General features: G+C 49.1%; 3 protein-coding genes across 4 annotated transcripts in view; all 3 read left to right on the top strand.

The window, feature by feature from the left end:
* Positions 1-1,079, top strand: part of COL7A1 (collagen type VII alpha 1 chain) — a 31,084-nt gene extending 30,005 nt beyond the window's left edge. The window contains exon 119 of the mRNA XM_056501867.1: positions 84-1,079. Within this exon, the coding sequence (XP_056357842.1) occupies positions 84-133 (50 nt within the window). The 3' untranslated portion in view covers positions 134-1,079. The remainder of the gene's footprint in view (positions 1-83) is intronic.
* Positions 1,080-2,240: 1,161 nt separating this feature from the next.
* Positions 2,241-4,278, top strand: LOC130258096 (urocortin-3-like). The gene is made up of 2 exons (XM_056501154.1): positions 2,241-2,407; positions 3,374-4,278. Exons 1-2 carry the CDS (start codon positions 2,405-2,407, stop codon positions 3,833-3,835), a joined length of 465 nt encoding a protein of 154 aa, XP_056357129.1. The 5' UTR covers positions 2,241-2,404; the 3' UTR covers positions 3,836-4,278.
* A 291-nt stretch (positions 4,279-4,569) lies between these two features.
* Positions 4,570-24,460, top strand: COPG1 (COPI coat complex subunit gamma 1). 2 transcript variants are annotated; one of them, XM_056501152.1, is made up of 24 exons: positions 4,570-4,690; positions 8,200-8,252; positions 9,024-9,104; positions 9,202-9,273; positions 10,067-10,146; positions 11,022-11,097; positions 11,251-11,343; positions 11,673-11,759; positions 11,909-12,066; positions 12,646-12,779; positions 13,308-13,375; positions 14,113-14,301; positions 14,758-14,853; positions 16,221-16,464; positions 16,835-16,910; positions 17,206-17,309; positions 17,422-17,547; positions 17,944-18,012; positions 18,379-18,521; positions 19,959-20,130; positions 21,079-21,176; positions 22,454-22,592; positions 23,526-23,624; positions 24,189-24,460. In XM_056501152.1, the coding sequence occupies exons 1-24, from the start codon at positions 4,663-4,665 to the stop codon at positions 24,317-24,319; spliced, it is 2,616 nt and encodes an 871-aa protein (XP_056357127.1). In that variant the 5' UTR covers positions 4,570-4,662; the 3' UTR covers positions 24,320-24,460. The 2 variants fall into 2 exon arrangements, with proteins under 2 accessions (XP_056357127.1, XP_056357126.1); XM_056501151.1 differs by lacking the exon at positions 4,570-4,690 and adding an exon at positions 5,499-5,772.
* The last annotated feature ends 6 nt before the right edge of the window (positions 24,461-24,466 follow it).

Raw genomic sequence — 24,466 nt, 5'->3', positions numbered from 1 at the left:
CACCTTGTGCTGTGGGCTCAGCCATGCGGAGCTGGGGGGGCAGTGCTGGCCCAGCACTGACAGCGCCGTGCTTCTCTCCGCAGATTCCCGTGGCAGTGCTGGCAGCCAGGAGGGAGGGCAGCCAAAGGCGTAGGTGCAGGCAGTGTCCTGGCAGGCAGGGCTGCCTGGAAATGGGGCCCAGCTGCCTCCCTGGCCGGGGCTGGACTGCTCGTGGTGGCAGTGGCCAGCACCAGCCCCAGCAGGAACCTGGTGCTATTTCTAACCTGTCTTTATGCTGCTCATGGGTTTTTCATTGCCTGTTTATTGTCATTAAGGTGAAATTTATCTCAAATGGGAAACTGCCTCCCACCAAGGCTCTGAACCCCCTTTCCCACTGGGCTGTTCTGTTTGATTTTTAAATTATTTGTTGTCAACAGAATGGTTCTTAGCTGTGTTCCCCTTCTCTGGAAGCAGAGCTGGGACTTGGCACTTGGGAGTTGGACTCCCTCCCCTCCCATAATACCCTTGTACCCTTTCCTGCCCCTGAAACTCCCTCTCTGCTCTGCACTCTCTGCTGGGAGAGCTGCCCACAACCTTGTGCCAGGCAGTGCCTCCCTGCACAACATCCCTCACCCCCTCCCTGCAATGAGCTCCATTTGAATAAATTTCACCTTAACCTCAACTAGGGCCCAGTTTCCCTTTTGTGGCTGTGATGGTTTGGCAGTGATCTGTGGGAGACTGGAGGCTCTTGTCATGTGCTACCCTTCAGATCACATGCCTGCCAGCACCTTTCTTCAATCTGGGGGATCTCACCTGCACCCCCAGGCCTGTCAGGGAAACCCTGAAGATGGTGCTATGTTAGAAGAGGTTCCTGCTCGTCCACGCTTACTCTCAGAGGCTTTGTGAAAGTGATGTTGGCTGCCAGGGTGGCAGCCCCTGCTTCCCCCCATGCCCAGGGCTGAGTAGGGACATGCCCTTCAGTGTCCCAGAGCCCCAGGGGCTGCCAGGTGGGCTGTGTGGCCCCCACACGTACTGCTGTTCTCTGTGTATATCTATATACAAATGTATATGTGTACCAATGCAGGGGGATGTGTATTAAAGCTGTGCTCACAGGGAGATGTCACACTTCTTGGCACACTGCTGGAGATGATTGTGGATTCTGGGGACAGCTCTTGACTCATGCATGCCCCCTGCCCACCCCAGCTGGGCTGCCCTTTCCAGCTGCCCACTGCTGGCAGTGTGGCTGGGGTTCTCACCCTTTCCAGTGCCCCATCCCTGTGGCCAGCACGTGCCCAGCTGATGCAAGCCAGGCCATGACCCCCTGCCCAGGCCCTGACGTGTTGGCACGTGGGTCTGTGGTGCTGCATGATGTACTGTGTGAATCAGTGCTGCCAGCTAATTTTGGCTACTGGGTGTGAGTTCCTGGCTGGCCCTGGGAGGAGGAACAGAGCTGGCATTATTTCTGTTCCCTGCCATTCTGGGGAGGGTGGCATAGGATGGCTCACCCATTGGTTCAGACCACAGAGCAGAACACCAGGGGTCTGACCCCTGGGCACCCTGACTGCTGACCCTGGCCAGCCCATGGGGCTGAGCACCCACAACTCACCTCATGAGCCTAAGAGCCTTGGGATGCTACCACAGTCTCTAAGGGGGAACTTTGGAGCAAAACCCTTGAATATGGGGCTCACTCCACAGCAATGCCTGCAGGCTGATACCCACCTTGGGCAGCTGGCAGAGGGGCTGGGCCAAGCTGGACTGGGGCAGGTGTCTAAAAACCAGTGGTGTCCCAGTTGGAATGCATTAAGGTGAACTGCAAGTCACTGGTATCCTGCAAACAAGTGGCCAAAGCAGTGCTTGGGTTTGGTACAGCAGGGGGATGACGTGTCTCTAGATATGCCCTCCGTGTGGCCAGGGAATCTGTCAGGACACAGTGCCAAACTGATACCAAGAGCTGTGCAGGGACCTTGTGAGGCACAATGCCCAGAGGGCTGCCCATGATTCCTGTCTGGCAGCAATATACACGTTCTCTCCCTCCCTTAAGTGATAACTAAGCCTGACAGGAGCAGGGAGGCCTAGTTAGATGGAGAAAAAACCATTTTACAAGTCAAACATGAAACAGCTACAACTGAGCTGTCCCAGGTTCCTGGAATCCCCTCCAAATGCAGCTGGTGAAGCTACAAGGGGGCACACACCCACTCACATCCCGGGATGACTTCATCTGCTATTAGGCAAAATGTATTAAAAACATTTCCACACACCACCCCCCCACCTTCCCCCGTCACCGTCACCCCCTCTGCGGGTCAGAGGTGGAGCTGGGACAGGATAAGAGCCAGGGCTTGGCAGGGAGAAGAACAAACCCCCAGCTTGTGGTCCCTGCACCCTGGGAGCACTGCCTGAACATCGAGGAGACGAGGACCTGCTGCAAATGGTGAGGCTGTGCCCTCTGTGGTGCTTGCTTTTAAGGGGCTTTTAGCTGGGAAATAGGTTGCAAGGGGTTAGATGCTTTTCATTCCTCTCTTTGCAGTGAGTTAACTGCCTCTGGCTGCCTGCTCTGGTATTTTCCAAAGGGTTTCACCCCAGAGATACACTGCTGGGTGACTGATTTTGGGGAGAGGCAGTTATATAGCAGGATTTGTGCAGCAGTGTCCCTGCACCTGCTCTGACCCCCACCCCACATCCCAGAACCATGACCCCTATCCTGTAGCACAGCATCCTGCAATCCCTGGGGCCCTCCCTGTGACCAGGGTGAGGGATGGGGCGGAGAAAGTTGCTGAGGCTTGACACAACTCAGGACATGTGGCCAGCCCCCAGCCCTTGTCACCCCACTGTGATCAATAACCTGTGTATTTTACTCCAGGTGGCTCGTGTCCCTCCTTGGGGGGTGGCCTTTGCCCCAAAGAGCCCAGCAGCACAGTGGGGAATGACAACTGCCAGGGAAGGTGTGTGAGGAAGAGCCCCACAGCCTACCCAGCCCTGAAAGCCTGGGCATTTCCCTGGCCAAAGGGCAGGAATGGGTTGGGGAGCAGCCACAGTACCATGGCAGCCACCCTCCTGAGCAGGATTGTCTCCTTCCCTGGGTGACAAAGGGCTGAAGGGTGTGAAACTGAGGGCACAGCTAGCATCTGGCCAGGGGCTGTGTGAAGGGACAAGGACACCAAGGTGATTTGATTCCCACGTCCCCTTCAGCCTCCCCAAAACTCCCCGCCCTGTTCAAGAGTGTTAAAATCAGAGTGGAATAATGAAGGGTTCCTGAAATGAGGGTGAAGCCCCAGCTGGTGCAGGGAGTGGAGGCGTTCTGTGGGGGACACCCTGGTGGGGACATGCCCTGCTGGGGACTGTGGGACCGAGACAGGTGCTTGGGATGATGCTCAGTGTCACCACGTGCTCCCTGCAGGCACTCCTGGCCACGCAGCGAGGCAGGATGCTGCTCTCCTTCCTGGTGGTGCTCGGGGCACCAACGAGAGCCTGGAGGGGACCGAGCCGTGAGTGGCTCCCGCCCGCCCCCCGAGCCATGGATGGAGGGAAGCTGATGGGGCAGGAAACCGCCCGCGAAAACAAGATGCTGCCAGGCGTCTCCAAAATGAGAAGGGGGGACGATGGCTCTGGGACAGGGTCTCATCTGGACAAAGCCAGCCTGCCACTGCTAGAGGGATCAGAAAGACAAGCACTGCCCTGGCTGATGAGCCCAGCCACCGAGAGAGCTGCTCCCAGGAAAAAGGGGAGGAAGGTGTCCCTGTCACTCGATGTTGACACTCACTTACTGAAAATCCTGCTGGACCTGGCCAGAGAGAAGGAACTGCAGGCCAGGGCAGCTGCCAATGCTGAGCTGATGGCTCGCCTGGGGCGCAGGAGATGAGCTGTCCTGGCTGGGATACAGCAGGGCTGCAGAGGGCAGCGGGGCTGCCTGGGGCACAGGAGGAGGGAAGTGTGGAGGCATCGGTGTGTCTGCAGGGGACTGCGGGCATGGCACCTCATCCCCCCGGGCCCAGTGCTCATGGCACAGGCAGCAGCCATGGGAGGGTTTGGTTTAATAACTATCACCTCAGCACCACTGGAGAACAGCTGGGTTTACCTTGGCCAGTGCTTGAGCACAGCTGGTCCCAGCCCCAGGCACTACAGGGATTTCTGTGCTTGGCTTTGCTCCCTGCTCATCCACCCCCAAGGTGTCTCCAAAGAGGCTGCATCCAGCCAGGCAGCTTTTCTTGGGTGCTTCTTCTCTCTGGGTGACTGAAGCGCACAAAATCCTCCACAAAGCTTGGCCAAGCCTCAAAGCTGGAGTTTTGAGTGAGCGTGCACAATAAAATGTGGCATCAAACACAACTTGTGCTTTAAAGTGTTCTGAACCCCTTTACACTCCCATTTTGTGTTCCCTTTCCCCAGAGATGCTGTGAGGGCATGTGCTCAGCTGGGGCCAGCACAGGAGGTCATTACATTCCAAATGAGGGGTGTCAGACCTTGCACCAACAGCAGAGCCAGCCCCTGGCCCAGAGAGTCCACAGCAGCTCTGGGCCAACAGGGAAATGGTGTTGTGCCCCTGGAGCTGCTGCCTTCAGCACAGCTGGGAGATAAGAGCAGTGCAGAGCAGAGTGCGGCCGCCCCGTGCAAAGTACAGGGTGGTGCAGGCGAGTCACAGGCCAGGAGACACCTGCAGGGGGGCCACTGGAGCTGGTGGGGGACACGGCCATGCTCTTTGAAGAGTACCTGCAGCAGGGTGAGTGAGCCCTTTCACTGTGCAGCACTGGCTTTGGGAAAGGGGCAGAAGCAACTGAGGTGAGTGACCCCACATTCCGCGGGAGGGACAGATTTCAGGAAGGGATGTGGCAGCAGATGGTGGGTTGGGGTGAGGTGGCAAGGTGGGTAAAAGGTCCTTTGCTACTCCTGCCTGACCTGAGGCTCAGGTGATGCCCGGGCAGTGCCTGGCCCCTTGAGATACCCCCCTGCACCGACAGCGTGTGTGCTGTGGAGCTGAGCCGGGAGTCTGTGGTCCAGGACAGAGACAGGGTGCCAGCAGCAGTGGGGGACAGGTGTCATAGGGAGACCTGCCAGAGCTGGTGCATCCAAGTGTCAACAATGCTGACAGGGAAGGCAACCCGAGTGACAACTGGGCATCCCCCAGAAGGGGGTTCTCCCCTACCATCCCCTATTGCTCCTGAAACGCTGAGTCTGCCAGGATCTTGTCCTTTCCATGTCCTGCCCCAGTGTCTCATCTGTCCTCCCCGAGACCCAGCGTGCCCCCATGCTTCAGCCCCCTCTGCCCCTAGTGTCACCTCATCTCCCCAGTGCCTTTCCCCTGCCCATCTCAGGGATCCCAGTGCCATCCTCATCACCAGCGCTTCCCCTGGCACCAGTGTCTCCTCTCCCAGGCCCTGTGCTGCCCCCAGCCCCAGGTACCGAGCAGTGCCCCACCGTCCCCCGCAGTCCCAGTGTCCCCCAGACTCCCTCCATCGCTGACCCCGCCCCCGCCTCGCCGCCAATCAGATCGCGCCATTGCCGATTGGCCCCGCCTCCTCCCTGTCAGTCACGGCCCCGGGCCGAGCCCTGTACACGTCCGGAGGGCGGTCCTGCGCCTGCGCAGTGCGGCGGCCGCAGTGGCAGTGACAGGCTGGCAGGAAGGGGCGGGGGCAGGAAGGGGCGGGGGCGGTGCCGGCATCGGGACCGGGACCTGGAGCGAGATTAGGATCAGGGTCTGGGCTGGGACTGCCACTGCCGCTGCCACGGGACGGGAGGGCTGCAGCGACGGGCCGCTCGGTAGCACCATGCTGAAGAAGTTCGACAAGAAGGACGAGGAGTCGGGTGAGGGGAGGCCGGGGGTGCTGTGCGGGAAGAGACCCTTCTGTGGGTACGGAGGGGATTTGTGAGGGGGGAACCCTTCGTGGCGACGGGGAGAGCTGTGAGGGAAGAGACCCCTCCTGTGGAAGTGAGGGGTCTGTGAGGGGAGGCTTGGTGCCAGCTGGGCAGCGGGGGCTTGCTGGTGTGATGGAACGGGGTGGGAAGCGCCTTGGGAGCACTGTAGAAGCACTGTGGAAGCCCTGTAGAAGCACTATGGGACCACTAGAGCAGTCTGCTGCCTCCTTCTCGCCGCTGCAGCCAGAGGCTAAACTGGTTGTATCGGCACAGCACACCGAGGTTACCTGCCACATCACCAGGTGCAGAGCCTGAGACTAAATATTTAGCATACTGTCTCTATTCACAGTTGCCCAGATCTCCAACCAGGTGCTATAGCCAGGTAGAATCCAGTTCATTTTCTGGCCCCACAATCACTGCTACTTTCAATGGGTCAGAAGATCTGAGAGCACCAAGGAAACATGAAGTGATTTCCTAACTTTTCAAAACTTTGGGTCTGTTAGTAAGGAAGAGGTTGATATTTATGTGGTGTGTAATTCAGGTGGAAGCGATGCATCATAAGACAGTTTCCATTCATGGTTTAGCTTTGTGGTATCCTTTTTCATCTTCCTATGAAGCTTTCTACACAGCTCTGCATAACAAATCCATCTGTCCTGAAGCAAATTGATTCAGCTTATATCTTGGTGATTGTTCTGTGTGACTGTGCTTGCTTTTTATCTTAAAGTGCATTAAATGCTTTGCCCTTGTTTCCCTTTTCCAGGCTTCCAGTGACATCTTGATAAGCAGAGAGTTTAGTGAGGCAGCTCTTGGAGGGAAATAGCTTTTGGCTTTAATTTTGGGGGCTGTTCTTTATTTGCACCTGCCACACCCATCAAGGTATTTACAGTACCTATGGCTAGGGCTGGTAGGAGATGCAAATATCCAGTTAATTGGCTTCTGTGTCTTTGCTTTCCATGAATGATTTTGCTAGCTTTGGATGACCTGCTCCCACTCCCTTTGACATATTATTTTGGCCGCAAAATTATGTTTCTCTACAAATCAGAATAAATTGTTGTTAGTTATCCAATATTAGGAACTTTATGAACACACAGCCTCTGCCCTCCCTGCATCTTTCTCTGTCTCTATGGAAGAAAACTGATGCAGGGTGTTGTGAGGACTGAGAGCCTGTGTACAATGCTTTTGAAGATCCTTAGTGCTATGAAAGATAAAGCGGTGATGCTGTGTTCATGACTGAGTTAAGGATTGTAGACATGCTGGACCATGGAAATACTGGGCTGCTGGGCAGGATTTTTGGAACACATTTGCATACTTATACTAGAACTGGTTCATACTCATACTAGAGACATTTTTCCTCTTTCCCCTTGTTTTGTTCTACTTCTTCAACCTCATATAAGCGTCTGTGTTTTGTTCAGCCACCTGCTGCCTTTGCAAACTTTTCTGAGCCAGAGGAGGGCATTTTATGAACCAGGAAGGAGCCAGAGTGCAGATGTGTTTGCTTTTGTATGTAAGGGCTTACTCCAGAAAGGGCTTCTGGCACCAGCCTAAGATGTTTCAAGCTTGGGTCAGGTCAGATTTTGGCTCAGAAGATTTTCTTTTTAGTGGACTAGGCCTTGGAACAAACACTGGAACAGCCCTGAAGAAGGCTACATTTTGTCCCATGGCCAGGCTGAACATAGGTTCTAATTAAAACCTGCTTATCAATAACTAGCAGCTTTTGAAAAGCTGCAGCTCACAAATGCTTGGGAGGCAATTTAATAGAGACCATGCACAATCATAGTGCTTTTCCCTCTGATTATTTAATCCTTAATTGCTGGAGGTTGTAATTATTTAGTATAATTTACTTTGTTAAGTGGAACAATGAAAATTACTCGTGTCCAGCCTATCTAGTCCGCTGTCTTGTTCTCTTAATTAGTGATAGAGCCAAAAATACTTTACGGGTGGATTCTTGATTGGTTTATATGGGAGGGATAAAACACTCCTGACTCACCAGACTGGCAAGTGATACCTCTTTCTGTCTAAGCTTTTGTTTCTAGGCCTATTGATGCTCTAACTGCCTGCAAGCTCCCAGCCCAGGGGTGGAAATAAGTCTTTGGGGATACAGTGGAGCACAGTTATTTTACAGCTAATCAGTCTGCCTCAGCTCACAGTCAGTTACTTCTGGAGGGGATGGCAAATTGAAGAATGCCCTGCGTGCTCTGCCTTCTCTGACTGCCTTGAAGACATCCAATTAATATTACTTCAGAGAGGGTGCTCTGATTGCTTGGTGTTCATAAAGAAAATCACCCCTCAGACTGTTTTTAAAGTGTGGACATGGTTAAAAAGTTGCTTTTCCATGGCACTATCCCTGGAGAGACTTTTACTCTCTTGGTTTTGCAGGTGGGAGTTCCAACCCATTCCAGCACCTGGAGAAGAGTGCAGTGTTGCAAGAGGTAAATCTTCAAACCATCTCCTCTGTGTGCCCTACTGCATTGAGTCTCTCCCTCTCCTGAATAGGTCACTGGAGAACTTCAGCAATGAAATGAGGGTTTTCTACAGTCCTGCTTGCTCTGAAAGAAATGGGCAACAATTCTTATTTTATTACTGGACAGATAAAGGTCTAAGGTTGAAATGGTCTCTATAACAAATTAAAGACTGTGAACTATAAATAGTAATAAAAGGAATAAAATTATCTGGAAAAGTTCATCCCAAGCCAGGAAGATTGCCTTGGACATCCCAAATGTCTTGTGGATGACAAAATTAATGAGAGGGGTGTAAGTGGTTATTAAATAGTTTTATGAATTATCTCTGAAGAAATGCCATTCTTTTCAAGGGCAGGTGAACATCTCAATCCCCAGCCCCTGTTGTTTCAGCATTCTCTGTTTGCTTGTGAGATTGGGAATGGTGTTGGCTCCTGTAGTCTCAGTGAGCTCAAGTTGCTCTGTCAGAAGAGTGGTGTTTTAGCTAGCACACAATGCACACCTGTGTGGGTGAAAGTGTGATGAGAATTTAGCCTTTAAACCCTTATTGCTCTCGGATATGTAATCCCAGACTGCAAAACCAGCTGTCTAAAGGGGTCCATGTTTAACAGGAATTGAAGGGAGATCTGATCCAAAGTCATTAAGTATCTTGGCATAACTCACTCACAATATGTTGTTGGGTCAGGCAGGACAATGTTTGCAAGGGGGTGTCAGTGTCAGTCCTTGTCTGTGCTTCGTTTCCAGGCTCGAGTGTTTAATGAGACTCCCATAAACCCACGAAAATGTGCTCATATCCTCACCAAGATCCTGTATCTCGTAAACCAGGTAAGAGAGAGAAAATATACATCTATACAGAGATGTGCATCATGCCCAAAGCTGATTGTGGTAACTGGGATTTCCTTTCTTCTTTCCAAACAACTAGGGGGAGCACCTTGGTGTCACAGAAGCTACCGAATCCTTCTTTGCTATGACCAAGCTGTTCCAGTCCAATGATGTAAGTCTGCCTTTGGTTTTCTCTGTTTACCTGGTGGGACAAGTCCCTTGAGATGCACATTTTTATACAATCAACCTTTTCTGTCCTGTCTGAAGCTACCTGATCTGAGTGGGAAGAGTAGGGTGAAAATTTAGAAATGGTGATCAGCTTCCTAGCCCTTCCCAGATCTTGTAGCAGCTTAACTGAAATATGCACTGCTCTTGAGGCAGAGATTCCTCTCTCTAAATTGCCATTTAACTCATGAGATTGTGGTAGGCAGGTGGATTTTACTGTGCTTTGTGCCCAGCATTAAAATATCCTGCTGAGAGTCAACAGTTGTGTTTTTGGAGGAGGCTGGGAGTTAGTGCCTACCCACAGCAGTAGCACTCTCATTTGTTATCCTGCAAACTGCAAGGCATGAAAATCATGAGACCAATCTAGAAATCCCCAGACTCAGGAATATAGATTATTTGCTTTGTTGCTTTTGAAGCAACACAAGGCTTTCAACCACCAAAACAGCAAATAGTATCAAGGCTTTCTCCTTGTTCCTGTGAATGACAAGTGGAAGATGAAATTATAGATCCAGCTAAATCTGGTATCTATGGCTGCACCCTAAGGCTGAGGGATTTAGAAGAGGAAGAGGTGTTTTGTTAAGCAATCTGGATTTTTTACATCTTTTACACTCAGGGAGTGAGGCATTCTGAAGATACCAGGTTCTTGTGATCTTCACAATAAAATTATGTAAGCAGGGAAAACTGAGATCCCTTCGTATCTGGGATCACCATGATGTTGTTCTTGTGTATTTCCTTGCCAGCCAACCCTTCGCAGGATGTGTTACCTCACTATCAAAGAGATGTCTTCTATTGCAGAAGATGTGATCATTGTTACTAGCAGGTCAGTCATTCACTTTTCTTGCTGAAATATCAACATGCCCTTCAGTAATGTCTGTCCAGCTTCTTGAAGATAACTGGAGTCCCTGTGCAGGGTGATGATAGGGAATGCCCTTAGTGAGGAGAAAGTTTTCCTTTATAAAAGACCAATAAAATACAAACATTGAACTCATAGTGATGTATGCAGAATATGCTGTGTCCCCATATCCCATGCCTATGGATGTTTGGGGTGTCTCTTAGTTACATGATATAGTAGCACAGCTGTTTTTTCCCCTTTTACAAGAGCTTTTTCATTAACTCCTGTCTGAATGCCTTGAAATGTTTTGAAGAATTCTGGCATAAATTCCAAAGCTTTCAACAGGTAGACAAAGATTTACTTCTCCTGTAGCAGCACAGAATATGACTTCCCCAGGGAACAAGATTCCTGAATTGCTGATCATCCCAGTGAAATGCCCTGTCGGGGAGTCAGGAGCCTGACAGTACAGGGTCTGTAAAGAGCTGAGGTGGAAGCCAGTCTCAACTGCTACCATGTGATGAACTCTTGGCCTTTCACAGATGGTCTCACACTGACAAGGACCCTGGGAAAAGGGCAGGAATGAGTGTTGAGTAAGAAGGACAAATGCTTCAGGGGTATATATATGTGCTCCAGCCTCACTTGGTGAACAGTGAACTTGAAACTCCATCAACATGCAGCTTGTTGATGGGTTTGGGACATGAGTACTGATCTTTGCCTCCTGCCTTCCCACCCCAATGGGATTTGCCTGAGACCTGCAGCTGGCTGCTTGGCACTCAGCCACAGTGCTGGCTGCCTGCTGCTCTGTGTGCACTTGAGAGCTGCTGGCTCAGGAGTGCCATATTGAGAGCTTCCTGTTTTCCCAGCTTAACCAAAGACATGACTGGGAAGGATGACAATTACCGAGGCCCCGCTGTGAGAGCGCTCTGTCAGATCACTGATGTAAGTGCTGCTTTTCCCGTGGGGCAGCTCTGTGCCCTTCAATTTTTCCTACTTTACCCCATCCCACTTTCCACTCTGCTTTCATGCCTTTGCATCCCCTTTCACACTCTGAGCAGCTTTCCCGTATCAGCTGTTGTTTCCCTCTCCCTGCAGAGTACCATGTTGCAGGCCATTGAGCGCTACATGAAGCAGGCGATTGTTGACAAAGTGCCAAGTGTGTCCAGCTCTGCTCTTGTGTCTTCCTTGGTATGTACTACTTGCAGCATGGGCCTGAGGGACAGTCAAGCAGGGTAGCAGTCATCTGTGGCAGGACTGGACATCTTGGGAATTTCGGGATTTTGTTGCTATTCCTGTCTCCGTGAACTGAGGGACTGGTGCTGACTTTGCTAGAGGTCAGCCTCCTGAGGCTGCAACTGTTGTGGCCAGGTCTCTGCCTGCTGATCCCTTGTTCTTCTATAAGTTGCTGCTGCCAGCATACTCATGGGGAAGGCTCATTGCTTCTTAATATAAACTGAAATTCTCAAAGCTTCCTTCATTCTTATCTCATGGGTTGTTTTGGCTTCATTTTCTTCCAGCACTTGCTGAAGACCAGTAATGATGTGGTAAAGCGCTGGGTGAATGAGGCTCAGGAGGCAGCTTCCAGTGACAATATCATGGTGCAGGTACGACACCCACCTCCACCAGAGGAATAGCCAGCAGCAGCTGAGCATGAGGCAGATTGCTGGAGCTCAGCCAGGCACCTCTGGGTGACAGAGGGGACCAAAGGGGAAAGAACCCACCGTGGGTTGTGATGCTCTCTTTCCCTGCACAGTATCATGCTCTGGGCCTGCTGTACCATGTGCGGAAGAACGACCGCCTGGCAGTCAACAAGATGCTCAGCAAGTTCACACGCCACGGCCTCAAGTCCCCATTTGCCTACTGCATGATGATCCGGATAGCCAGCAAGCTGCTCGAGGAGGAGGCTGGCAGGTGAGCAGGCTCTTTTGCCCTGCTGAAAGAATTTCCTGGTCCTGCTTCCACCTCCTCTTGTAGGCTCACTTGCCATCTCATTACTTCTGTCTTTAAAGAGCAGCATGCAGCTTCTCTGCTCTTATTGTTGGATAAAAGCAGAGAAAATATAGGATGTCTTCATGGTTGTGTAAGATTACTTCTGTGAGTCTTGCTTGCATATCAAGTACTATCTTGTTTCTCTGGATTGTTTTGCATAGCTGTTCTTTGTTCTATTTCATTTTCTCTGTCTTCTGTAATTGTTTATTTAGCATGTATGCAGAGTGGCTTTCTGGTGGATAAGAGTTGTGGTGTGTGCAATCATTTCTTACTGTGTGAGAGCTGAGGGAGATTCCCTTTAGCCTGAAAGGCAGAGAGTGTCTTGTCAGAAAGCAGGCTGACTTTAAGTATGCTAGAAGTACAGTATAATGACTGCTGCAAAATCTGGGGGCATAGCTGCTTTTACCTTTCCATGGGCTGTGTGACCTGCCCATTTCTGCTGCTGAATTCCTGATTTCTGTTAGTACCTTTGCTTTAATATAGCCCTTTTTTGTCCCTTAGCCGTGATAGCCCTCTGTTTGATTTCATTGAGAGCTGCCTAAGAAACAAGCATGAGATGGTGGTGTATGAAGCTGCATCTGCCATTGTTAACCTGCCCAACTGCACTGCCAAGGAGTTGGCTCCAGCTGTCTCAGGTAGGTGTGGTGCTTATGGCCATCAAGAAGAAATTATGAGCGTCCAGTAGTTGCTGCTGATTGCCCCAAGAAACAAGGGCCTTCTGTAGTTGCAGGCTTGTTATGCTGCTCTGTCCTTTGTTGTTTTATGCTGCTGCTGAGAGCCTGTGGTGTATGTGAATAGCTTTGTTCTTGTAAAGGTATTTCCTGGTGTGTTCAAGTGTGGGTTACTTCATGGGTCAGTCCTGGGAAAGGAGCAGGAAATATGACAAGGTGATGAATTTGGCTTTCACAAGGAGCAGAGGATAGCAGCAGTGTGGAAGAAGAGGGAGGTAGGTAAGAGTTAGTTGTCAGCAGGGATGTGACAAAGGCAAAGAGGACAAGAAGAAGGGAGGAATCTCTTAAAGGTACAATTGTTTCTTAAGCATTTTTCTAGTTAACCTTATGCTTGCAACTGTCTCTTCACTGAAGCTCTTGCTTTAGGTAGGAAATGCTTCTCAATAGTAGTGTGCCTAAACATCTGCCTTTGTTGCTTTTCCCACCTTGCAGTTCTGCAGCTGTTCTGCAGCTCCCCGAAAGCAGCACTAAGATACGCAGCCGTCCGTACCCTCAACAAGGTAGGAACCAGTCTCTTGGGAGCTCCAGTAGTGTCTCATGTGCAGGGAGGTGCAGACTTCAGAAGAAGGCAGTCAGATTATGTGATGGTTTTGTGTGAATAACCTCTGTCTTGTGCTACAGCCTTACATTTCATTGCTTTCTGTCTGGAATAAAACCTCGAAGAACACTCTACAGAAGGAAAAGAAACCCTGATAATTTTCACTGGTCTCTTAGAATGTCACTGGTCTTGGTGTTACTGCTTTCCCTTCTGAGCTTCCCATGGTGAGGAAGCTTCTTGTAAAACAGGGATGAAACCTTGATGATGCTTTTTGTCTGCTCTGTGGTAGTCTTTGCTCCAGCTTTTCCCTTCTCCTTATAAACTCTGCAAAAGAAAAAGTGAGAATGGCAAAGTCTGGTAACTGCTGTGCTTCCGCCCACTGAGCTGTTTTTCACCGCTAGTCTGGCTGAATTTTTATTGGGAGTTCATAGCTTTCTTTCCTTACTATATAGAGGAAAATAAGAGAGTTAAAAATAATAAAAGATTGTTTATTACTAGTGCTTCTCTTCCAGCAAGGGGTGCAGTTCTTTAGGAAACAAGAGCTTGTTACCTTAACTCCAGATCAGCTGTTTGTCTGAGATGTCCCTCATGTGCAGTCTATACCACTTGTTTTTATGGGAAGGACTGAGTTTTGCTGGGTTTTGCCAGCTGGGCTTTTGCATCTGTTGAGGTATTTTCATTCTTCCTTCACTGCTACAGGTGGCCATGAAGCACCCATCTGCTGTGACTGCCTGTAACCTGGACCTGGAGAACCTTGTGACAGACTCCAACCGCAGCATAGCCACCCTGGCCATCACCACGCTGCTGAAAACAGGCAGTGAGAGCAGCATTGACCGGCTCATGAAGCAGATCTCCTCTTTCATGTCAGAAATCTCAGATGAGTTCAAAGTAAGGAAGTGGGAGGAGGAGGACACCTAGATTCCTGAAGAAGCCTCATGTCTTTGTCCGTGTTTTTGTGTGTGCTCTAAACCTGCATGGATCTGCTTCCAGAAGCAGCAGTATATTTGCAGGGAGGAGAAAGTATTTGAGGCTGTCTAACTAAGCCATGCCTCAGTCCTACATCTCCAAAGTCACGTGCTCTCTTCTGGGGAGATGCCTTCTGAGAATCAAATCTCCTCCCTCTTTCCAGTGGGTGTGGGCTTTCTTTAGGGACTGGCCAGTGCATAAAGATGTCTCCTCCAGTTCTTTAGGGCTGTACCTCCTGGAACTGCATTTGCTGAATAAATAAAGACAAAAACATGATTTCCAGGCAAGGGAGGCCAGTACAAAATTGATACAATTCAGCTGTTTTTTCCTGCATGGTGGAACAGAATTATTTTTTTAACTTGCCCTCTTTTCCTGCAGGTGGTAGTGGTGCAGGCCATCAATGCTCTGTGTCAGAAGTACCCTCGCAAACACGCCGTCCTCATGAACTTCCTCTTCACTATGCTTCGGGAGGAGGTAAGTCTGCAGGACAACCACCTGCCTTGCTTGTGTGCATGGACAGTACACCCTGGGAGTCAAGCTTTTACTGATAAGGCTGGGCAGTGAAAGCCTCTCTCTAAAAGGCTTGCAGTCTAACTGGGCAGAAATGCCCAGCTGTGCACAATAGTTATGAGCATACTGCCAGGCATAATTTTAGCATGGTTTTCATTCTGTTATTTTTTTAATGGGAGTTTATTAACTCTCAAAGCAAATGTAAGCAACAGCAGACCTGTTGACAGTCCATGTGTGTTTCACATTTGAACCTTTTATACTTTGACAGCAAATTCCAAGAAGTTTTGTCTTGTACACAAAGATTTGATAACAACCTATTTATTGATGACACGGGACCACTTTTGTTCTGGTGTCTGTGCTGTGGCAATGAAGGGATCACGAGTACCTATAACCATTCTCTGCATTCAGTCAGACAAAAATTGCAGAAAGAGAGCTTTACAGAGGTTTGCTGAGGCTATTTCTAAATAGGCAAACATGCCTGCAGCACAGCTGGCACCACTGCTTGCTCTGACATCACTTCCTGCCAATTACAGCCTCTGAATTGGGAACAAACCAGAGCGTCTCATTTTGCTCCTGTGAAAAATGGACCATTCTCCTTTCCCAGATTTTCTGTGGGTGTATGGTATCATTTTGAATGTGGTTTTGTACTTCAAACCATTCTGTTTTAAAGCTTTTTTAATCCGAAGTAGCTCCAGAAAGGTCCAAATACCTGGCACTGTGCATGTAATTGGCAGAGGGTAGTGTGCATTTAATCCCCTGCTGTGTATTGAGGGCATTAGTATATAATGTCTGAAGATAACCAAGCATTACTGGCATGTCAGGTTGTGGCTGTACCTGGGTAGGTATTGATTGCCTATCGTCCCACACTAATGGAGCTATTTGCTGCATCCTGCTGTGGCAAATATGATCCTTCATACATTTCTCTTATGCTTCATCCTCAGATGTCTAGTGCTCAAGGTGAGAGGGTTGGGTTTTTTTCTCTGCCCATATTGCTATTTTTAAGCACTAATTCTAGCAGCAGAGGATTTTGATGGAGATAAAAACCCTTCAGCCAGATGAATCCTTTTACTTTTGGGCTAGGACTAGGGTTTTTTTTCTCCAGTGCAGCCATCTGAAGGCAGCTGACAAGAGAGCTTGAATATTAGCTGGCCCTCTGGGTGTAAAGAGGGTCAAAAATGAGGGCAGAATTACTGCCCTCCTCCTTTCAAATACACGTTAAAAAGCACTGAGTGTGAGTGACCTTTCAAAGGAATGTTTCTCCAGTCTGGCTAGCTCAGAATCTCTAAAATACTTTGAGATTTCCAGCTGAGCAGTTCCCTTTTGCTCCTCAGGGTGGCTTTGAATACAAGCGAGCCATTGTGGACTGCATCATCAGCATTATTGAGGAGAACTCAGAGAGCAAAGAGACAGGCCTGTCTCACCTCTGTGAATTCATTGAGGACTGCGAGTTCACTGTGCTGGCCACTCGTATCCTCCACCTCTTGGGGCAGGAAGGGCCCAAAACCAACAACCCCTCCAAATATATTCGCTTCATCTACAACAGGGTTGTTCTGGAGCATGAAGAAGTGCGGGCAGGTAAGTGACAGCCCTTGGACAGATCTTCAGGGAACCATAGTGTATGAATGCCTCTGCTTTTGAGGGCTGTGATTTGCTCTAGGCCTGAGCAGATTGTTTTATACAGCAAAGATCCTGCAGTAGTATTGATGGAAGAAATGGCCTGTGGCTGAGAAGTGGGAAGGAATATGCACTGGTTCTGAAACTAGACAAAAATTTGCAGGCACTTCACCTCTGCTTCCTTTTAGTCACAGTTTTACTAGTGTACACAGTTTACTAGTGTAGCATTTCTGACATGGGCAAGATCATGGTTTGATCAAGGATAAGAAATGGAGGAAACTTCAGCTGATTCCTTTGCTTTCTAATTCTGTTTTCATGACTTTTGCTACAGGTGCTGTCAGTGCCCTGGCCAAGTTTGGAGCTCAGAATGAGGAGATGTTACCCAGTATCTTGGTGTTACTGAGAAGGTCAGTTGTGTCTCAGAGTTTTTCAGCATCCTGGACCCGTTTGCTTGAGAGCCTGTCTAGTCTTCTCTACCTGTGGGTCTGAGAAGGTGCAAGGGCTACCGGTGATCCTGTGATAGGATCACCACTGCATTAAGCACCACTAAGTGGACAGAAGTAATGTGTGGCAGATTACTGCTTTTCTAATACAATTACTAGGAGATTGCTGGATCTCCCTCCCGTGTGGCATATTTTTTCTGGCTCTGTGATGTGTCTTAGTCATATAGATTCTGAAGACAGTTTTCCACTTTCTTCTCAGGTGTGTGATGGATGATGACAATGAAGTGAGAGACAGAGCCACCTTCTACCTGAATGTTCTGGAGCAGAAGCAGAAGGCCCTCAATGCTGGCTACATCCTGAATGGTACTGAAGGAAGGCCTTAAAACAAGTCTGCACTTCTTTCCTGGCTTAACAAGAGTTAAACTAAAGATTTGTCATTGTGGTGGTTTCAGTGACCTGTCCTTTCTGTCCCCAGGGTTGACGGTATCCATCCCTGGCCTGGAGAGGGCTCTGCATCAGTACACCCTGGAGCCCTCTGAGAAACCCTTTGACTTGAAATCTGTTCCTTTGGCAACAGCTCCTATCATCGAGCAAAGAGCAGGTGAGGAGTCAGGTCTCCTGAATGCTAGTGATTCCCTGCACTGAGCTTGCTGGGAATTGCTGAGCTCCATCCTATTTGAATTTTGTGGGATTGCATCTCCTGGAAAGACTAAGGACTGCAAATCTGGTTGCTCCCACATTAATGTTTCAGTTCAGTCCAACTGCTAATAATAGTAGTAGTTGGCAATCCTCACTGGAGCTGCTGCAGTTCTAAAGCTGCTTAGGAAGCCAAATATGGGTGTCTAGTCTATATCAAATGAGAAATGAGCTCCCTTACTTTCCTTAGTCAAATCCCTCTTCAGACACTGATCTATTTTCTGAGTTAGTAATTTCTTACTCTTCACCTTTAAATCTTTTGGGGTTTTTTCTGTTTGATTGTTTTATTTTTCATTTGCAGAAAATGCCCCCGTTGCTGTAGTGAAACAGCCAGAGAAAGTGGCAGCAACCCGGCAAGAAATATTCCAAGGTAAATTGATGCAAGGCCTCTCATCTGTCTATGTGTGAGAACTCTGTAGCCACTTCTTGCTGAGCCTGCCTTAGCCCCTCTGGCTGCTTCTTACCTTCTTGCAGGGAGTGGCATGGGCTCCCAACTTAAGGTCAACTGTTCACTCCTGGAGGGTGGGGGTGCCTGCAGTCCTCTTTTTTCTGTCTTGCAGTAGATGTGAGCAAAGGATGACTCCTTTTCATTTTAAAAGTCTCTGGGGAATGTTTATGAGTATATGATGGATAGTTCCTTGCTGTAGCAGCTTCTGGCAGCTGAAACAAGGGATTTGAAATGGCTAGCACCTCCTTGTGTCTTGAGTAAGGCAGTAATTTGTGTCCTCTATTTCAGAGCAACTGGGGGCCATTCCAGAGTTTAGGGAGCTGGGCCCACTCTTCAAGTCTTCCCCAGAGCCTGTGGCCCTGACAGAGCTGGAGACAGAGTACGTGGTTCGTTGCACCAAGCATACCTTTGTCAACCACATGGTGTTCCAGGTGGGTAGCTATGGGGTGTGACTCTTACAAGATAAGCTCCTGACTGACTAAAAGCTTCATTGTGAAGACATCTCTCAGGGATATCATAGAACAGCCTGAGTTGGAAGTGACTTTAAAAATAATCTAGTTTCAACTCCCATGCCATGGACAGGGACACCTTTCACCAGATGAGGTTTCTCAGAACTCTACCCAACCTGGCCTTGAACAATTCCAGAGATGCAGCACCCAGAGTCTGTGTTCAAAGCATGACACTGCAATGAGTAGTCCTTAGTTTCATATCCATGGTAGCAGAAGCCCAAAGAAAATTAGTAGGGGTGGGGGGGTGTGTCTGAGCAATGCTTACAGGTACAGTCAAATCCAACAAGCACCAGGTGGGGCTGTTCTCACTGAGGAGCTGGCAAGAGGATCTGTGTTCTATCTTCAGAGTCCCCAAGGATGTGGTCTGGACATGAAAGAGTGAAGCTTACTACATCTGAGAAGCTGAAAAGGATACCCAAGAAAGGGATCCAGTGGGGGCGAGCTCTTCATCTGCTATGTTTTGTTTTAGCCTGTAGCACAGGTGCTTTCTTCTGTACATCCTGGCTCTGGCTGTACCACCCTGCTGCTACATGTGAGATGTTAGGATTGATGTGCCCCAGTCCCCTTGCCTGGGCTTCAGGGAGTCCGAGGCACAGTGAGTCCTTTGCTAGCTTGTGAGCAGCAGTGTTTTGTCCTTAGCCAAGCTCCTTCCTCAAAGCTCAGAAGTGCTTACACAGCCCTCACAGGGGTTGACCTTTGTTTCTATTGTCCATCCACCAGATGCAATTGTATGAGCTTAAGAGATTTGGCATTGCAGCTGGAACGAAGTCTAGTCAGCAAGTTTAGACTTGCTGAAAACATCAAGCTTGCTGAAACTTGCTCGAGCTGTACGTTGTTTGAGCCATGCAAAAGATCATCTTTCCATCTGCTGTGAAGGTGCTGTGTCCCTGTAGCTTCAAGTGGGATGATGTAGGCAACACAGTACTTGCATTTCTGCAGAGCAAAGAATTAACCCAGGAATGACTGGAAATCATAGGAAAAAGTTCCATACTAACTGGTGGAACTGAAACAGGCAAAATCTGACACATCTCTGTCCTCACTGAATTTGTGATCCTGCCTGAATTGCAGGGGGCAGGCCTTGGATTAGTATGTGCTTGTTCGTTTTAAGTCTTGTTTCCTTAACAAAAGAAGTTTGCTGGAGCACCAGACTCCCCAGCAGGGTTTTAGTTTCTCCCTTAAAGCATTTAAATGAGCACTCTTTAGTCAAGTTGCTCTGTAATGAGGCAGGTGATAGCAAGGTGCACCATGGAAACACAGAGAGCTGGGGACACCAGGCTCCCACTGTGCCTAAGCTAAGTCTGCTCTTCAATGGGTAGTGAGCAGCTTCAAGCTGTTGCTGTTTTCTCTTTTCCCGTTTAGTTTGACTGCACGAACACCCTGAATGATCAGATCCTGGAAAATGTCACAGTGCAGATGGAGCCAACAGAGGGATATGAGGTCATTGGCTATGTACCTGCCAAAACCCTGGTGTACAACCAACCAGGTACCTGCTACACACTGGTAGCACTGTCTGAAGAGGATCCGACAGCAGGTAAACAGTCTGCACTCCCTTTTCCTGTGTTGCTTATTCCTACACATTCTTACATCCCAGCCATATATTTATAGCTTGTGTATGAGTGCAGCCCTGAGTGATGCTGAGCATGACTTGTCTTTGCTGTTTTGGGGGCTGTCAAGCCTTCCTTCTCCTCTGCTGGTTCTCTTGTGCTGTAGTACTGCCAAGCTGGGCTGTGAGAGCTTGCAGATGAGCTGTCTCTTATGCACACTTGCATGTCCTGCAGCCTTTCTTTGTGTTAGACATGGGAAGGCTGATGCTTGTAAAGGGCTGAGAGTGCCCAGATGCTCTGAGTAGCAAAGGGGTATTTCAGACAAACCACAAGAATTTATGGGATATGTGTTAGAATTAAATATCCCCGTCTCTGTTTGCCGCTATCCAGAGCATGAATCAGGCTTTACCTGTGCTTTGGTTTTCCTGCTCTGTGCTCTGGAACTGCTCTCCTGTTGTGTTGTTGCTGTTCACTCAGCAGTACCCATCTTCTAGAGATGAGTCATCGCTTCCTCTCCCAGCTGAGCGGTATTAATGAGCTGCAGCATTGCAGTGCGAGGGGCTCTCAGTTCAGAGGTGCTGAAATGAACTGATCCTGTATGTGCATCTTGCCTCTTCACAAGGTGCTGGTGGGACATGTTAGTATTCCCAACACAGTGTGAGGTTCATTAGTAATTGCACTTGATCTGAGGATTATAGTCTTGTACAATCACTGTGAGCTGGTCTTTATCACTGTTTGCTTAATATTATAAATAAATAGCTTGTCCTTGAGAGATAGAAATTGTGGGAAAGCTCTCTCTAGGTCAGTGGCTAAGCCTGTGCTGCTGACAGTGATGAGGAGAGCCTGGCTGCCCCAAACCTCCCAGCCCTGTTCTACCTCAGGGGAGTGTGGATATGGTGGTAATGTGAGCTTTGCCTTTGCTTTCTTGTCTCCAGTTGCCTGCACGTTCAGCTGCATGATGAAGTTCACTGTCAAGGACTGTGATCCCAACACGGGGGAGACGGATGATGAGGGTTATGAGGATGAGTATGTGGTAAGAAGCTGGCCATGTACCTGATCATGAAAACTGCTGTCATTTCGTGGGGTTTTGCAATCTGAACTCGGATCCCTGCAAGCAATGGTGTGACCACCAACACTGAAGTAGGCAGCATCATGTGGAGGGAGCTCTTGCTGTCTCCGATACAGACAGGAGTTTGCAGAGCTTGCTTTGTCTCATTTGGAGTATTCTCCTGGTGCACTGTAGATGGACACCTGACTGTGCAGAATATGGATATTTTGGGAGGCCATGGTGCATCCTCCACGTCTGGCTGACTGTGCCCTACGGGCTCTAGCAATGGCACACCCAGGGTTGTGGAGGCAGAGGGCTATTTGGCATCTTTTGTTCTCCACAAGTTGCTCCTGTGGTGGCATGGTTAATTGTCTAGAAGCTTGCCTGGCACAGGAAAGTTGCCATCCTTGTTCTTATTCTGGGGAAGGTGGAGCTCTTCCCTCCCCAGCACTGACACTGCTGAAAGCAGTGGTGCTGCAGAAGCACCTCTCCCTTGGAGAGGAAGGGATGTCGTTCACAGCTCCAGAGACTGTTTTCTGTGCATTGCCTGTCACTGCTCTGAATCTGATTAGAGACACTGCTGTGCAGTGAGTCACTGTCTTCCCAGAAGGAGTGGGGAGAGTTTTTCACAATGGAACATACAAGGTTAACACTTCTTTCAGCTTCCTACTATTGAGTGATACTTAAACAAACCCTTCCATTTCAACTACAATCAGGAGGAGCTTCTTTTCTGCAGCAATTCTGTTGGAATTATGCAGGCTGGTGTCCTGCAGGATACTGCCTGTCCTTCATTACACACTCTGGAGGGACAAGCCTGGTTCTTCCATGCACAGGTGCAGTCACAGCAGCTGCTCAGTTACCCTGGTGCTAGTGTTAGGTGATTGCATGTCTGTCAGTCTCACTTCACCAGCCTAGAAAATGACAAACCAGAAAGGTAAAACAAAGCTTACATGCATTTCAGGGAAGCAAATGCTCAAGCTGCTATTTCTAAACTTTTGTTTTCTTCTCTGTTACGGCCATTTGTCTAGTGCTTTGATCTCAGTCAGGTGAAGGGCTGTGCTCAGGGCAGGAACCTGGTTTTTAAGCCCTGGAATGGCATCACTGTGCCCTTCTCAGGCCTAGCAGTTGCTCAGTAGCAAACCAGAAGTGGAAGTGGAGGCAGTCTCCTGCACTCACCTATTTCACAATCCAATCTGAAGTTCACCCTGAGGATAACAGGGTTAAGAACAGCCATGGTTCACTTGAACCTCTTCTACCACCAGCTTGAAGACCTGGAGGTCACAGTGGCTGATCACATCCAGCGAGTTCTGAAGCCAAACTTTGGAGCAGCCTGGGATGAAGTCGGTGATGAATTTGAAAAGGAAGAAACCTTTACTTTATCTGCTATTAAAACCCTTGAAGGTAAGGAAGAGTGTGTGAGCACAGCAGAGCTCTTATTTTCCCTCTAGCAAGCAGTGTCCAGAGGCCCAGTCTGGCTCACTTTAGATCTCTCACAGAAAAGCTAATGATGCAAAACCCTTCACAAGCTTTACACCACAGCTGTTAAATAGGGACCTGCAGTTACTGTGATAATAAGTTAGTTCAGGTTACAAAAAAACTAAAGAGTGTTTTGTGACCAGTAGAGACCAGGCCGGATTGTGGAAGCAAGAGAATATCTTGCTTTCCTCTTGCACTTAACCCTTCCAAGCAGACAGACCATAGTTCAGTTATGAACTCCCACCATTCTTCTTGAGACCAGTAAGAAAAAATGAAAACAGCAGAAGACATGAGGCTGGTGAACAGGCTAGTGGGGTAAACCCTCTTCTCTTTCATCATGTATTAAAGAGTCCTCCTATTTTACTCACAAGCCTGTGAAAACTCAGTTCTTTTGATGCCTTACAGGGTGTCCTTGTCCTATAGCCATTTCTGTGCTCCCTTGAACAGCCCCTTGGGGTTTGAAATACTCTCTCTGAGGCCTTTACATATTTCTCCTGAAGACTTGTTTCTCCTTTGCAAGTCTCCAGAGAAGTGAGCAGGCTGACAGGGCAATGCAGTAAGTGCAGCCAGCTGCATTCTCCTTCTGTCCTTGTCTGACTCATTCCCCCTCTTCTTTCTGTTGCACATTTGCTACATCAGATAACAGAACTCTTTCATGGTGGTAGAGGTTTTTGTGTGTTGTCTTTGCAGTCCTTGTGACCTCCAAACCCACAATTCTGACCAGTGGTGTGTGTCCCTCAGGACAAGGAATGTGAATCTAACATGTAGGGAGAGCTTGAGTCACTTTTAGGTGCTCTTTATGTGCCCCTGTTAAGATATATGTGACATACAGCCCATTTTATTTATTTTTTCTAACAGAGGCAGTGAGCAATATTGTGAAGTTCCTGGGGATGCAGCCCTGTGAGCGCTCAGATAAAGTGCCAGACAACAAGAACTCTCACACACTGTACCTGGCAGGTGAGCTGTGGAGTGAGGTTCTGCTGGAGCAGCTCTGGGAGGCTGCACAGAACTGCCTGTTGAAAATTAGGGCAGGAGTTCCTGATGGAGCTCACTGTACTCTGGTTTGGATTTTGAGGTTTGTTCCTGCCATGATTTTTGTCTCTGCAGTGCAGAGCAACTGTCTTGGGATCAGGGAGGGTGCTGTTGTGAAGGGGATGCTGGGATCAGCCCCAGGCTCAGCTGGGTGGAATTTGCTGTCTTCATGATATGTGGCATCCTGCTTTGGAGTGAGCCTGGTGGGGGAATGACAGCAGCCCTACCCAGCAGAACAGATGAGTACAGGAGCTCTTAGACATGCCTGGATCTCATCTCACCTGGAGTTTATTTTACACTTTGGTTTCATGGGTCTTACAGTAGCAGGAGTCCCAGGAATGTTATAATGAATGGGAACTGAACTGCTTTAGGGTCTCTCCTGGCCCAGTACTAGGATTTTCCAGGTACCAAGAAGTAGTGTTCATCTCCAGATTGCAGGGGAGAGCAGCCTGCACCGTGCTCACCGCTGGGTCCCCCTCTCCTCTGCAGGTGTGTTCCGGGGTGGCCATGACCTGCTGGTGCGGTCCCGTCTGGTTCTCACGGACACGGTGACGATGCAAGTCACGGCCCGCAGCGCCGAGGAGCTTCCCGTGGATGTCATCATGGCCTCCGTCGGATAAACCCCATTCCCAGGACTGTCCCGACTCCCAGCCCCCACTGGCAGCAGAATAAGGATCGCGGGCACTACAGCAGCTTTTGTGTTCTCTGCAGTATAGCTGTACTTGGGGCTTTGTCTATAAAATTACCATGTTTTTAATCTCTGTCCC

The sequence above is a fragment of the Oenanthe melanoleuca genome, chromosome 12, assembly GCF_029582105.1.
Source record: "Oenanthe melanoleuca isolate GR-GAL-2019-014 chromosome 12, OMel1.0, whole genome shotgun sequence".
NCBI classification, from domain to species: Eukaryota; Metazoa; Chordata; class Aves; order Passeriformes; family Muscicapidae; genus Oenanthe; species Oenanthe melanoleuca.
This window is presented reverse-complemented; position numbering and strand designations above follow the sequence as displayed.

Coding starts and splice junctions, on each gene's coding strand:
- COPG1 (XM_056501151.1), top strand. CDS start 5,736: ATGCTGAAGAAGTTCGACAAGAAGGACGAGGAGTCGG. Junction 5,773..8,199: donor CAAGAAGGACGAGGAGTCGG/GTGAGGGGAGGC, acceptor TTGGTTTTGCAG/GTGGGAGTTCCAACCCATTC. Junction 9,274..10,066: donor AGCTGTTCCAGTCCAATGAT/GTAAGTCTGCCT, acceptor TTTCCTTGCCAG/CCAACCCTTCGCAGGATGTG.